This window comes from Salminus brasiliensis, chromosome 8 (genome assembly GCF_030463535.1).
Source record: "Salminus brasiliensis chromosome 8, fSalBra1.hap2, whole genome shotgun sequence".
NCBI lineage: Eukaryota > Metazoa > Chordata > Actinopteri > Characiformes > Bryconidae > Salminus > Salminus brasiliensis.
This window is the reverse complement of record NC_132885.1, coordinates 18,110,453-18,126,404: the sequence shown is the minus strand read 5'-3', so window position 1 is coordinate 18,126,404 and position 15,952 is coordinate 18,110,453. Positions and strand designations below refer to the sequence as shown.

The 15,952-nt window shown below is 40.8% G+C and overlaps 1 protein-coding gene across 3 annotated transcripts in view; it reads left to right on the top strand.

The window, feature by feature from the left end:
* The window catches only part of dgkg (diacylglycerol kinase, gamma), a 96,024-nt gene that overhangs the window by 47,671 nt on the left and 32,401 nt on the right, over positions 1 to 15,952 (top strand). For all 3 annotated transcript variants that reach the window (XM_072685916.1, XM_072685917.1, XM_072685915.1), the window contains 3 exons: positions 1,001 to 1,090; positions 4,059 to 4,219; positions 15,553 to 15,617. In XM_072685916.1, the coding sequence (XP_072542017.1) occupies positions 1,001 to 1,090; positions 4,059 to 4,219; positions 15,553 to 15,617 (316 nt within the window). The remainder of the gene's footprint in view (positions 1 to 1,000; positions 1,091 to 4,058; positions 4,220 to 15,552; positions 15,618 to 15,952) is intronic.

The following is a 15,952-nucleotide window of genomic DNA, read 5'->3' as shown; positions in this document are numbered from 1 at the left end:
ACAATGCAAACATTTAATGGGCCTCTAAAAGGCTATTGTTCATAAATTATCATGTCTAGGAAGCGTGCACGCTCATCTGTGACCTCTTTCATATGAGTGAATGGAAGATAACGGTGGGGAGATAATGGGCTGCCTCTTTCCCTGCTGACAACCATGCTGATGTTAATGGATAAGCGCTGGAGTGAAGTCTGTGTGGGTGGTGGTAGATAGTGCTTTTAAGTGCTGATTTAGAGTCAGTTTGGACTTATAACCTAATAGCTAGAAATGTGCATAGTGGAGGGAAGAGACACCTGATCCTGAATCAGTGCTGTTGAGCTCTTACCCCCATGAGAGCCAATGAGGGTCCATTAGTGGAAGCAGAGGGAAAAAGCTTTTTTTTTCTTTCTTTTTTTTTTTTTTTTGGATGCTTATTTGGGAGCAGCCTTTCGGTTTTGCCTTTAATGGTAAAATCCGATGATTAGTTTATTCAATCTGTTCCTAGATCAGGTCTCCTCACCCACATGAATTTGACAGGCAGTAGAAAATAGCTGTTGCTGAGGATGATTAGTCAGAGAGCCCCTCTTGTTAGGCAGTAAATCCCACCATGCGAAACAGGGCAAGGTCCCAAATACAAGATCCCAACAGACCTTATGTTGCGAGCCACATGGGGACTGTCAACAAAGAGATGCAAAATACTGTTAATCCTACTGGCTCCCTTAAGCAGATGAGACACTCAGCTTCTGAACTAATTATGAGAGATAAAGACACTTGTGTCTAGTGTCTTTTGGCAAAAGAATACACAGTATTCAGTATCTACTCACAAGTAGATTTCCAGAATATTTCTTGTTTTCATGATTAATTTGACCTATAAATAATAAAATGATTTTCATTTAGCGCCACTGACGGCAACACAGCCATTATTTTAAACCAGCTAAGCAAAATCATCTCACAGTTGTACACAGTCAGAAGGCTTTTGTTAAACTGTTTGTTGAATAAATTCTCTCTTCTGTGTTCTCTTCAGATAAGGCTAATTTTGCCCGCCACCCTCCTGTTGCCATCCTGCCGCTGGGCACTGGGAATGACCTGGCACGCTGCCTCCGCTGGGGTGGAGGTGAGAGAACTCCTATTTTTGCCCATCTTCAGTGGTGGTTGGTGTAGTTGTGTAGTGTGGTTGTGATATGAAATTTGTGCATGGAGAACTTTGTTTAGCTTAAAATGTGTACCTTGTGTAACTGTAAAAACACCCTTTTACACTGCTCACAATGAGATATGAATTATTGATGAATACATTCTGCAGTAATGCTTACTGTGGAACATATTGTCACTGTCATTCAAAAGCCTCATATCTCCAAAATGACAACTTTTAATTTTAAATGAAAGTCATTGTGTAATATTTTATTCTTCAGTGAAATAATAAAAGTCATTTTGGAGCATTTCTATTGGTCCATTAATCATGAAAGTTTACATTTCCAGCATTTATCTAACACTCTTATCCAGAGCGACATGCAAGGTTACTCGTATTACAGAGGTGAGCCAATGTAATGTTACAAGTCCTGCCCAGGGACTCTTGTTGGTGTGGCGCAGCATAGTCACCCAGACCAGGAAACGAACCCCAGTCTCCCACATGGTGTGGAAGTTCACTGGAAGGTAGTGTTATCTGATTCAAACTAGCCAAAGTTTCAACGACTTAAACAAAGTCTTACAAATTGAGATACAAGGTTTTTGTTTGACAACACTGATATTCTGAATCAGTATAGGCTTTTACATACTTCCTAAACTTGTGTTAATTAGCAGAGCTCAAAATAACTTAGTAGGTAATAAGGTTTATAAAAGTCTTAGGGCTTTGTTACACACATAATTTCATTGCATAAAATTTACGTTATTGAGGAAAGTGACATTTTCAGCTGATGGCGCCCAAAAAGTAAAGTACAGCTCAAAACTATTGTGAGTACTGTAATATTTCAATAGTTATTATAATCCTGATATTTGACAAACTGATTAATGAGAGTGTTTATTTACACTGCTGCATTTAAGCACTGAGGGTCATACAGCTCTTGGTTCTTCACATTGCAGATTGCAGTCCTTGTCCATGTTTGCTGAGCTTAACCACATTCTTATGAAAGACTTAAGAATTCTTATGTATTTTTGTTGAGGTGGAACATCAGCACAATTCTTCAAACACAGATAGAAGTCGTTCCACGAAAAGCAGCTCTGCCGGTGTGTTTGGCTTTGCCGTTGCTCACATTGTTAGAACACGGTAGTAGTTCATTGTACATTTGCTCTTTGACAGGTTTACTTTTCAGTGACTTCCTGCCGGTTTCTAGGTCACAAGTGAATAAGGTGGACTGATATATTTACAGAGTGCCAACAAACAAAAACAAATAAATCTATTTAACAAAAAACAGCAAAAGCTTCGTCCTCTCAACTACATTCAAACAACCAACACTGTTAAAACAGCATCACTGCCATGACTACATTAAGTTATACTACACCATGATTATTATATTATGATTATGATCAGAGCAGTAGATGGTTTGGTAACTTTTATCAATAATTTATAAATAATTCTGACCAGAGGAAGATGGGGCCCCCTTGTGAGTCTTCTTCCTCCAGCTCTGAGGGAGTTTTTCCTTGCCACTGTCGCCGTTGGCTTGCTCATGTCTTCATGTCTTTTTATTTTATTTATTTTTCTTTTTTTCTGTCTTTTTACTAATTACTGATTATGTACAACTGCTTTGTGACAACAACAGTTGTAGCGCTATACAAATAATCTTTACTTGACTTGACTTGTTAAGGTTAAGTAAGAAATTGTTTTAGTGTTTGTTTTAGTGTTGCTGTGTTTTAAGAGTTCTTTACTCGCCAATTAAAAAGTATAAATTTGTTTATGATTAGGGATGTATGTGAGTAGACTGAGGAAAGAATCACTGCAGTTACAGTATGTCTCACTAAACAAGGCATTGTATGTTATATAATTTTTGCACACATGGTACACAGTGTTGGTTCCATTAGGTTATTGTGGATTATTATGCATCAGTGAATTTACGTATGCTTGCTAGAGAGCTGTGTCCTTGTGGAGGTTGCAGGTTAATTAACCTATTACATCATATTTGTGTTTCCTGTGTGAGTGTGTATGGTTATTGATCGATTTGCGTGTGTATGGGAGAGGGTTTTTCTGGAACACGCTACAGAGAAGTGCTGTCTGAATGCAATTTTTACCTATGACTACAAATTGACTTGGTCAAATTTACAAGTGAAGTAAGCACTGTACCTCCAGTACAGGCTTATATTCAATAATTATTGTTAGTGTTAACAATCTGTGTTACCAGTTGCTTTCCTCTGCTGAACATGTGTAGTTTCAGGTGAATGAGTGTATGTTCATGTTACTGTGCTCTGTTTGTAGAGGAAGAATGATCTTCTAGGTGTCATCACACGTGTGCAGAGGCACACAGGGCTGCCAGGAAAGTGTCAATATCACTGCTTCACTCACAGTGTGATGGCCCTCATTAAGAGATAACGCCTCCATCACGGCAAAGTAACACCCAGCCTCTGTGCCCTGCTCTAATAAAGTAATTGAGTTGGGAGGCATTCCGGCACCGAACACCTCTCACATCATACATACAGCACTGACAAAATGGCCCAAGGTCGAGATCCTCGATGGTATAATATAACTCACACTTTCACCCACAGTTCCCACTTCAGAGTATCCCTTTTGTCATTCTGTGTGAACACAGACGTACATTTTCAGGAATAAGTAAGTAAACCCTATTGAATAACCTGGATTTCTGCATTTATTACTAATACAATGTGGTCTGATCATTATCTAATTCACAATATTAGACAAACACAAAATAACTAAACTAAACATACAAAACAGTCACTGTTCATGTCTTGTATCGGGTACACTGAGTAAACATCCACAGTGCAGGCTAGAAAAAGTAAGCAAACCTTTCACAGGGTTTCACAGGTGCTTTGCCCGTTCAACACTAGCACTTAAAGCCTGATTCGAACAAATCTGTTCTGTACATGTGTTTATCTTTTACCCTGCATGTAGTGTATTATGCCTGTGCTCTAACCTCCAGGCTACGAGGGAGGCAGTCTTCTCAAGTTCCTCAAGGATATTGAGCACAGCACTGAGGTAGTTTTGGACCGCTGGAACATCGACATCATCCCAGATGACAAGGAGGAAAAGGGGGACCCTGTGCCCTACAGCATAGTCAACAACTACTTCTCCATTGGAGTGGTGAGCACTACTTTTCACTTGTCTCACTACCTAGATGAAACAGATACACATGACATCCAGTTGAGCTCAAACATTTAAAAGAATTACTTGTAAGTTGTAGAGCCACAGCCACGGATCTGGAACTATAAATAAATAAATATATGAGATAAATGAGCATTCTGTATATGATTATCCTGAGAGAGGGTTCCTAATGTGCTCCTGGTTTAAAATCTGAATTATTTGCCATATTTGTTTTTGTCATAAGGTTCATACTTGTTTTCAAATAGATTCTAAGCATATAGACATGTCTAATAATTAAAGTTATTACAGTGCTACATGCACCTCAGTGTAGCATTATTTTGATTACACGTATATGCGTTTTATTGACTAGAGCGACTTCCAGTTCACATAAGTATCTTACATATTTTTGAATCTTCCCAAAGGCTGTAGCTACTTGGTCTTCAAATTATTTTAGTAAGTTTACAAGATATCATTAGATGTCCATTAGATCTAATGGGCATTTAATGGCATACTGATCAAATGTAACATTAAGGTAAGCATCATTACATTAATGAAATTACAACTTGCCAAACCCGGGCTTCATGATTTAAAGTGTCTTTACCAGCTCATGGAGAAAATAAAGAACTGGCCTGCACTCAGTTGCTTAGCAACCGTACTCATTGTAATGTTATGAGAGCCATTTGTTCACAAGTTTTGTGGGAAAAGATCAAATTGATGCTAACCAATTCATTGTGACTTACAGTCTTCTGCCATTTCAGCAGCTTTTAACAAAGGTCTTAACAAACTTCTCTGATCAGGTTGATAAATGGCTGAAGATGCTCTGTGGCCTCCAGTATTTGTTTAGGGTGCATACTGAGGTTACAATCAAGCAAAAACGCTACATTTAAAAAAGGGAGTAGAAAGAGGAGATGTTCACATTTAACTGTAATCTGAAGTGTGGCTGAACTGCTGTATTTAAGGCTGGGACAAAAGTCTGCAAAATTCCCATAAGATGGGTAAACTATTAATGTACTAGGATACGTTGTTACAGCGTGGTCTTGAGAATCTAGCAAAGTTGTTGAATAAACCAGTGATTGGCAGATATTTCCATATAATTTCTAAAGCAATCCTGTAAATTACTACAGTTAATTACAAGTATAGAGGGTACCACAGGAATATTATGCATTATCTTATATTTTTCCTATATTTTTCTGCATTGTATTACCGCACTTCTTTTTGTATGTCAGTTAAACGTACACATATACCTAATAAGTTTGTGATTACAGATTTTTTCTCAATAAGCTTGCTGTTAAACACTGCACAATGCTCATAACATTTCTTTTACCTTAATCTGGAGTGCCCTTCACTTTACATTTTAGAGTTTTCTGTACTTAACCACATCTGACTCATCAGCTAATGACCAACCCCTTCATACGGTTAAAATTGTTGTTAGAGCGGGGGAAATGCTAATGTTCAGTCTCTGACAGTATCTGCTCTGTTCCCATGTACCCCCTTTTGTTTAGACAGTGATTAATTTTTGTTCCGTTTATAGACCAGCACTCTATAAATAGTGTGTCTTTCATTTTGGAAAAATGTCCAAATTCTATTCTAATCTGCTTCATCCCAGGTGTGTTGGTAACACGCTGTTTCATCTTTGTGAAGAGTGCCAGGTAGCCCAGGACACATTTAGAGAGGCCAAAAATAGGCAAGAGACCTGAAATAGGCCATCTGATATGGGTGAAATGAGTTTGTGAATCGGCAGGAGCAGACACGGGAAGGATTAGGCAAGGTGGTGCACAAAAATAATAAAAATAATACAGAAACTCTCAGGAATTCGACACACTGCAGTGCCATTATGTAACTCAACTCAGCCTCCCACTGACTGGAGGCCCAGCTTTGTTTACCTCAGCCATCAGCATCCACCACACACACTAGAATGCCAGCAATACTCATGCACCAAAACTAGCACCAAAATGAGTGGCTAGAAGTTTATGTAATCATTTTCTTATTATCTTTTCAGCATTGTTTAAAGAAATGAGGAAATGTCATTCTGGAAAACACCATGTTAGATGTTAAACAACGAAAACAGTCTTGTATTAATTGCAAAATGCAGGAGAAACCTAAGAAACAATGTAGTGTATTGAGGGTGTCAGGCCATCTGCAGGTGATGATGTGGGTTGGTTTGGAAAGCATGGGTGGCAGTGAGGCCGCTGACTCCTAGTGGACAATAGCTGGTCTGTGGACACTGAGTCTCATGATGGGGGAAGGCTGTCTGTGCCAGGAGGGTCTATGCATGGCTTGGCACCAGTGCTGGTTCTCACAAGCCAGGCAAAAAAAAACACATAAAATTAAACCAGGCTTTGTCTTAGAATTGTTTTTTATATCACAGCTTGAAATAATCCAGCGGGGGAGTATCCCACATGTCCATCAATGGACTTTAAGCTACCAGTATGTTGGTATACTGGTTGTTTGGGGGGAGAACATACAATGAGGATTGTTTGTGTATACTGTCTAGCAAGAACTGCTGATACATGTGCTTTACAATGTAAATGAGCAATAATACATCAATGATTAGGATATTTTTCATGTATAGAACCCAAAGGATTTAATTTGAAGTGAAACTATATTCTTGTGCAGTGAATTCCCAGAGACTCTGAGGCTGTCACACAAATCCTAGGGGGCACCAGAGGCCCTCCTCTCCTCTCTGCTTGCAGTTATGGTGCTGCGGCATGGCGTGGTGTTGGAGCAGAGGGACAGGGTGCTGGGAGTCCATGAGGAGAGGACAGATGGCTCCACATCGGGAGCTACTGACACCTGAGCAAACCAGTGTGGTGACTCACGCGCTGATGTAATCATTAGCAATGTTGCACCGCCTCATCGTCCCAAAAGGGAACATTTTCCTGCCACCCTCCGCTGGGGTTGCCATGGCATTAGTGGTTACTAGGCCACTATCGCCAGCTTCAGGGTCGTCTGTTTCATGTTCACTTCAGTGGAGAGATTAAATTTTGAATGACCTAATCTAATAACCGATTTGTGGAAATAAAAGAACTGCTGGGGCAAAAACAGCAGCAGGTCGTGTTCTGGCTGTCCGGCAGAAAAATACAGAAAGTGCAGCTGAACGTCTGTTTTTCATGGTCCTGTTTGTTGCTTTGGACACAGGAGATGAATGACGCCCTTAATTGTCATGACAAATATTATTATTATTATTATTATTATTATTATTATTAATTATGATTGATGATGATATTGATTAATTTAAAAATTCGGTTTAAATCAGTTTCAGACTCAGTGTAATGTATTCCTGTCTTGGTTTGTTCTGGCTTCCCAGATGATTCTGGGCCAAACACAGTCTAGTCAAGGCACTTAAAGGTTAGGTAAGGCAATAGCAAGTGTATTGTGAGCCTAAACTGGCCCAGTTGTAGCAGCCACATGTAAGGTTTGTCATAGCATTTAACACATGGGCTACATGTTTGAGGGTAGCCTAATTGATTATAGTTATTGGCTCCATTCCGTAGCCTTTTTTGATTTCAGGCAAATAAAAATAAAGAAATAAAAATAGCAGTTTTGTACAGTCTCAGCTTTACCACTAGTGGAAACAGTGGCCCCTGACTGCAAGTAAACAAGCCTACTTCATAAGGTAGGGCTGTGCTTGGCACGCATGTGAATCGGATTTCCGAGACATTTCTATGCAGACTTAACACGGCATGGTGATCCTGCTGGAAAGTGTTTGCCGCTTTATCCAGTTCCTCCTTCCCCCCTGGAAAGAATGTGTCTCGGGGAATTAGAGAGAGCAAACACACAGCGTCAGCAGCCATTAAACACACCTCCCCATATACTGGCCCTGCATGGGCCTGATAGTCCAGACCTGGGAGATGAAATCTAACCTTCCTCTTCTGCCATCAACAAGCTATCTGTGGCCCTGTCCTGCCCTCCCTGGAGTGTCACTGGGAGAAGAAGGCTTCTGGCATCGTGTTCTCACTGGCTTGGTATCACGTCGCCTCACATCTCCAGTGTCACACTCACTCTTTCCCCTCATTTATCGGATTTCAGATGAGTTCAGTGGTGGTTGTTGTTTGGTCGAGACGTACTCTACAGTTCAGGAGCTGTTGTGTGCTAAGGTTATTGCTAGGAGGGCAAATTTTTGATGGCTGACGTGTTATTTGCAGATAAAGTGGACTAAGGGAAAAGGCAGTATTGATTTTTAATTCATAGTTTCCATGCAACGACTGGGGGCACACAGTGGTACATTTTGTGGTGTTTTTAAAACCTGACAGCATGTAGCAGTGTTATAGTCTTACTTAAGATTCCACTGTTCTGACTGCATAAAGTCACCTTTTTATATTCAGTTTTTATTCATATGATGGTGTGTTTATATACTGCAAATGTTTTCCATGTTTTTTTTAAATCATGTTACCATGTCTACAGTATCTGAATATATTGATTATTTCCACTGTATCATGATACATATCGTATCACCAGGTTCTTTCCGATACACAGCCTTAATTGGTACTATGAGTGGTGGTTGGCTTTTCTATTATTTTCAAATTTCTGTTATTATGGATAGCACAGTGGATAACATCACTGTATTATGCATGTGGGACCAGGATTCAATTTTGTGTCCAGGCAGAGATTCCACTGCTATAACAATAACATGATACACATACAGACACACACACACACAAACCTTGCTGTAGAATCAATACCTGTAAGGCATATATAGTCATACATCTACAACCTGCCTTCTACACTCTGCAATGAGGATAGTGTGAAATTGTTTTAAATACAAAAAAAAATCTGCTGGCCAAAACAGAATGTTGATTTTCCAGAATTTCAGTATCAATGCACTCCTACTTATGGAAGCTTAAGAGAATAGCCAGCTATTAGGGAATAACCGGTCAGTGTGATAAGAATGCTTACTCTAGAGTCTGTCTCTTTGTATGTGTGTGTGTCTGTGTGTTTGGGAGTGGGCGGGGGTATAGTACTGGCACAGGCTGAAGGTCAGGGGAAGTATCAGTGACAGGAAGTGTTTGGCTGCCAGGTTCGGACCAGGTTACCGCCATAATGAATGGCCGTGCTGAGTGACACCTGGCCAATCTTAAAGATAGAAGGAAGACAGCGCCTCTCCATCTTTTCTGTCCTCGGACAAATGCGCAAACCCGAGTGCGCGCACACAGTCACTGATGCACACGAACACAGACCTGCATGCGCATGCTAGCAGGCTGTTGACGAGTCCCATATGCACCTGCTCCCCGCAGTGCTGACAGAGCCACAGATGGACACTGACACAGTGAAGCCCTACAATAACCCTGTATAGCCGTGCCAATCACAGTGACCTGAATATCACCTCATTTAATACCCTTCAACCCCTTACCCTTTCAGAGGATACTCTCTCAGAGGTATAATGTGGACTGTGTCTGAAAACAAATGGATGACTTGCACTCTTTAAAAAAATGAAGGTGCCTAAATGGGGTCTAGAGTGATGCCAGAGAAGAACCACTTATGGGAACATCGTTAAATGTTAAAGAGCCTCCACATTGCCTAAATGTTCATTACTGATTAGAGAACTTTCTTTAAAAAACGTAAACAAGCACTTAGAAACCTTATAAAGGTTTAAACTAGGAGGAAAGGGGTAGTCTTTATCTAAACATTACCTACACTTTTTTTTTAAAAAGTGCTACAAAGGGTTCTTTAAACAGTGCCATAGAAGTACCACTTTTGGTTCCATTAAAAACCATGTTTCCTAGATGTGTGAGTGTGAAGAACCTTTAAATTGAGAACACTTACTTTAAGCACCTTTATTTGTAAGTGGTTATAGTAGATGCTGTTGTATGTTTTAGAAGAGAAGAGGGTCATGTAGGGTACATTGCGTCCCTGTCCCCTTTTTAAGTCCATGTATGGGATTGGTAAGGGTGAGGTACCCAAAGGCAGTGGTGTCAGCTTCTTGGACTAGTCATGACATCACTCCAAAACATTTCAGATCAGCACCACGGGGCTTGTGCCTGATAACATCTGTTACAGAAATGAGGGCAGAAAAGTCTAACCTAGCCCACCTTCCCTCTGTTGGTGTAAGGTTCTCTGACACATAGCCAGTTTGTTTGTTATCAGTGCTCTTTGTTCCGTGCCCTCTTACTGCGTAAGTCCAAATTGCAAGTTCAAAACAGCCTTTATTTCTCCAGATGCTGGAGTGCAATCGTTATTTGACTGTGGCAGCTGCTTCTGTAAGGTGCACAACTCATTGGCAAACATCAACTGTGTGGTGCTACAGTGCCTTGTGTCACGTAGCTTAGCACTATCTCGCAAAATTGGCCTCTATGCCCTTCTCCTATCACACACATCTAGTCTTGCCCTAGATACAGCACATGGTACCCACAGCAGTGGCATGAGTTTATTCAGGCATTAAAACCCTCCAATGCCATGTGTCATAGATTTACAAGTAAATAAACTCAGACCTTTATAACTAAAGCTTATTAAGTAGTTAATGGGTATTATGTAGTTGGTTACATAATAAGTTACATAGATCAGCCATAACATTAGTACCAGGTAAAAATGAAAAACATTAGATATCTTCATATACAGTGGCATCTGTCAGGGGTTGGGATATAGTAAACAGTCAGTTCATGGCTTACGGGTAAGACATTAGTCTAAGCAACAACCCAGCTTCCTAAGAGCCTCACAAGCACCTGACGTGTCCACTTCACCAGAGCTTTATGACCAAGCCATTTCTCTGGGTAAGAACATTCTGCTGTTGGTTTTCCCTCCACAAAATGATCAGAGCAATGTATGGACATTTGGGTGTATGTGTTCAATTTAGCACTTTCAAGAACAGACACAGGTCCTCATCTTTGGAAGCAGGCAGGGGATAGTTAGCCCTAACGTCATATGGTGTCCCACAGCACCAGCAAAGAAAAATGGCCACCCCCATTGTTTCATGGAAAATAAGGTGGATACGTTTTAGTTACTCAGTCAGTGGCTTAGTGTTCTTTTATCAGTCAAAGAGCAAGCTTCTATCAGCTGCTGAGCAAGTCATGCAGTTTATGCAGTTGGCACGTCTATATCTCTCGCGCTCTCTCCAAAGAAAGTGGACACTTTTTCGAGGAAAAAGTTTAGCCCACTTCACATTGAACTGCATGTAATGTAATGTAGCCCAGTACCTAAAATGAGTTTGACACAATCCTGAAGCAGTGGGATTCTTTTTTTCACACTTTTCTCCCCAGCATGCCGAGTACCGGCATCACTACTAGCATGAATAGAGAACGCTTTGCATGGCGTACTGTAGAGGTTTATGAATCTGGCACAGTACATCTCAGCATTCTGTGAGTTGAAGGTAATACTGAAGGTGTAATGCATTCCATCACTGCTTCAGCAGCAGCTTTGTGAGCTGAGATCGATTGCCCTGCCACAGCAGTCAGTCAGGCGCTCAGCAGGCCCATGCATCAGCACTGCTCCAGCTCTATTTAAAGTTGTGCTGTGCTGGGTTTTGATTGGTGCAGATTATGAAAACACCACCCCCCCCCAAACCCCACAACCCTCATCAACCCCTCCGCCCTCCAGCGTGCTTCCTTTCTCTCCGGTGTGACCGCTGACACACCTGCAGGCCTGGGCAGGAAGCCAGCGCAGGTGCCAACGTAGCACGGTCCGTTCGTGGCTTCATCAGCGTGCCACCAGCTATCAGACTCTGAGAATCCTGCGCTCGCTGGCTTCCTCTCTGTCTGAGAGAGTGAAACAGTGTGCAGGGTGAGACGCCACGAGCCTCCGCCGTGTCACTCGCTGTGACAGGCGCTGTGCGAGCGAGTGCACGTGTGCGGCATTTTCAAGCTTGGTCTCGCTGAAGGATGTGGCAGCATTGAGAGCTTTTGTCTTTGCACGTGTGCGCGCCTAAATATAGAGGGAAGGGATCGGTTACAGTTTGAAACCTGACTTATCAATTGGCTTCTCTTCTTTCGCTCTGTTGCTTTGATTTTAATCAAGGTTTAGCACTTGACGCCAGAATGTACTCCTGAGGCGCCATCGCAGTGACAACTCGGTGTGTCACGACTCCCAGCAGTTGCAAATGTCTTTGATCGTAAAGATCATTGGGCCTCATTCACCAATATCTTCATAAGACTTTTTCCAAACAAGTCTAAACAAAAAGTCTGCGTCAGATTCATGATGTGTTTTTAAAATGTAGAATTGTTCACAGCTGTGCTCTTATGGTGATGGATCCCACTCATAAATTAAACAAATCCTAAATAAGACAACACTGAATGTCAGAATCTTTAAATGTCAGACACTGAGTAAGTGGGTTTTAAACCATTAAAAAGCCAATGGACCACCGGTGGGCCGAAAGTGTTATTACAAACTTCTATTACCAGAGAAAAGCCACCAGTTCAGAAGTTCCTGTGTACTAAGTAATATGCCATAGTTGTCTTGAGAATGGTTGGTGAATGAGGCCGATTTTTCACCCAAAATGTGGGTGTATTTTATTCGTAGCCGGTACAACATGCAGCTAACAGTTTAGACTACAAACGTGATGTTTTAATGTCATTTAATCTCCCTTGTGTTAGAGAAAGGCAAACACTTGTGTTCCCTCATTGGGCGTATGCCGACAGTCCCATTACCCAATCTCATTCTTGTCTCCTCCTGTTCCCCCCAGGCTTTCACTAACACTCTGCTCCTGTAGGCAAGCTCCACAAGCGTAAGAGGAGCAGGACTCGTGATGAGTCACCATAGTCTGTTTTTCCATCTACTGTAGGGATCATGCTCTGCCAATCCACTTTGCCAATAAACCACATTAGATCCAGTTCACAGTGGATGCAGAATTCGTCTGCAATGTCATCCACATCATCTTCCACCTTTGTCGTAGATTACGCTGTGAGAAAACCTAATTGTTAAAGTAAAGGCGTGCAAGTGACTGATGCACGACAAAAGCTGGAGGCCAAGGATAAATTGAAAATTATTGTCTAATAATTGCCCCTCTAGAGCCATGACTCTTAAAGGAAACGGATGAAGACAGTGAGCAAATCTCATTATACCAGAATTTAGCATCGTGACTCATTATATTGTTGATCAGTAATTTTAGAGCAGGAATACTGACCCATTATTGTCTAATTATCACATAATAGAAGCCTCAAATTATTTATCACCATTTTTAAGCACTTACATAAACAATTATTGACACATTTCATTGGGGGCTATCACTAGTAGAAAGGTATAATGTGTTTTTGAATGTTAAATGTGTCTTTATTTTTTTTAGGTGACATATGTTGCTCATGATTGAACAGATTTAAACTACAGTTGTAATACAAGTCTACAGTGTGCATATTGTGCCTAATTTTAATAATGTAGGACTTCAGAGTGTTTTATTTGCTGTTATGCTTGCAAAACTGTAAAGTTATGCAAAAATGGGAGTTGTTTGAAAAGATTCATGTCTCTGGGACCTGGGCAATAACTGCAGCAATGTGGCACAAAGTGATAAGTGTGTTCTAAAGGCTATGCATGTTCAGGCACACACATTGCCATGGGTTGGGTGAAGTGGGAGAGAAATGGGAGGTCTTTAATTAGGATCTTGTCAGCCAATCAGATTACTTGCCGCATACTTGTATCATCATTCCACAATTGCAAGTTCAGTGGAACATCACAAAGTGGCTTAGATAGAAAGACAACACCAGGAGCACTTCATTAAAGAGAATAGGAACAAAGCAACAGAACTTACAACTTTTAAAAAAGTAATTTTTCAAGGGTCCTTCAGGGGAAGCAATGGATAGAACCTCTGTCTAAAATAATACAATCTCAGAGAACCATTTAAATGCTTAAATTGGTATTGTCCTGGTAAAATGGGTTTACATTTACAAGGGAAATCTCTAATAGATGCTTATAAAAGTCAGAGAACCGTTTTCTGGGTTATTTAGAACCCTTTTTTTCTTAGAATGTGATAGATACATAGAAACAATACATAGAATAGGTAGAAGGTCTTAAATATAGATGTGAACACACACTATTTGTCAAAATGTTTGTGGACACCCCTTCTGATGAATATATTCAGCTACAGTACTACCAATAGAATTGGACTCTCTGGACACATACTTAATACCAGGTGTGTACTAGAGGGTGATAAAGGCCCTCCCACCCCCAGCATTGAGCTGTGGAGTAGTGAAACTGTGTTCTCCAGAATGATGGTGGGGATGAGGTGAAGTGGTGATTACATCCTCACAGCAATGTCTAATGTCTAATAGAAAGCCTCTCCTGGTATAGACAGTTACTCCAACAAAAGCAGGATAAACCCCTTTTCTTTATGTCAGAAGAAACAATGAATGGACAGGTGTCCCAATACTTTTCCATATATTGTAGGTTTTGTAGAAGCGTACAATGCTGTCAGACCTGGTTGTACTTGAATTCTGAAATTAATTACATCCTATTTTTTTCAGTAAATGTCCTAGCAAAACATGCAAGCAAAAAGAAAAGAACTGTTGGGGAAAGAAATCTAACCCTCAGGTCAGGGCGTGAAACTTGCATATTGCATTAAGCATAAAGAGCATAAAGCTTATAAACAGTCTTTATTAAATTATAAAACATCAAAAACAGTGCACTTCTGTCTAACACTTAAATTCCTATAGAGCTTCCTTTTGTTACACAGAGCACAGAAAATACACATTGAAGATCCCAGTTGTTGAAGCAGCAATGTTTGCTCACTCGCAACTATAGGGCTATTTAGACTGTTTCAGTCCATTGCTTTTCTCTGTCACTGCCATGTTGTTCAACTCATCAATTCTCTGTGCCCTCTGCTCTCACCCCTCTACACTTCCCCTTTACCCACGTTCCTGGAAAGCTTCACCCTTGCTGATATGATCACTTATTCATCAAGCTCACTCGCTCTGTGGCCCCATTGACAGGGTTGTGTACTTTGTCCAGTCCGGCAGGCCTATCTGTTGAAACATCTTCCCTCCAGGCCACAGCAACAGGGCTCTCATCCCTCCCCTTATTCTCCAGCCTGCTGGCTCTGAAACATGGGCTTGTTAATACCTGACTATGTCTCATTTTTCAGTGCTGGCCATTTTGAGCACTGTTCTAGGGACAGGTTTCTTCATCACAGCACATCCAAACCATGTTTAATCTGATCCTGGTTCAGTTTTTAGAGAGCAACTATTAACTAATGATTGATCTTTGCTAGGGGGCCTGAGCAGACATGTCTGGGTCATGTCTGGGTAGCCTTATGGTTTTATGAGCCTCGGGCCCTGGGGCACAATTTACTTTCAGTCCATAATATTTGATTTATGGTCAAATCGAATAAGCAGACAGTATGCTTCTACATACCAAACATATGTACATATGTTTAAATTCTGGTCTTATTTTGACTTATTTTCATTTTTCCACTTTAGGATGCTTCAATAGCTCACCGATTCCACTTGATGAGAGAGAAACACCCTGAAAAGTTCAATAGCAGGTAAGAGGTCATCGTTTTTTTCTTTCATTTAAGCATTTGTTTTACCCAGTTTTCTCCACAGCGCTAGTAATTGACAGTCCAATGTATTGCATATTGTTCTCTTTCAGGAAGGATAAAGGCATTTATATTGTAATGTTTGAACTGCTTCTTAGTTAGTGTTTCACGTGCCTTTCACATAGTGTTGTAGGGCTTCCCAATACAAGATTGAAATGTTCCTGAAATTTTGGTCCAAATCCAAAAACTTTTGGTCCAATTTAACCCAACCCACAACATCACATTTTGAGTTTAGAATCCTTCCCTCTCCATGGTAGCAGCTTTACATGAGAAGAAAACTC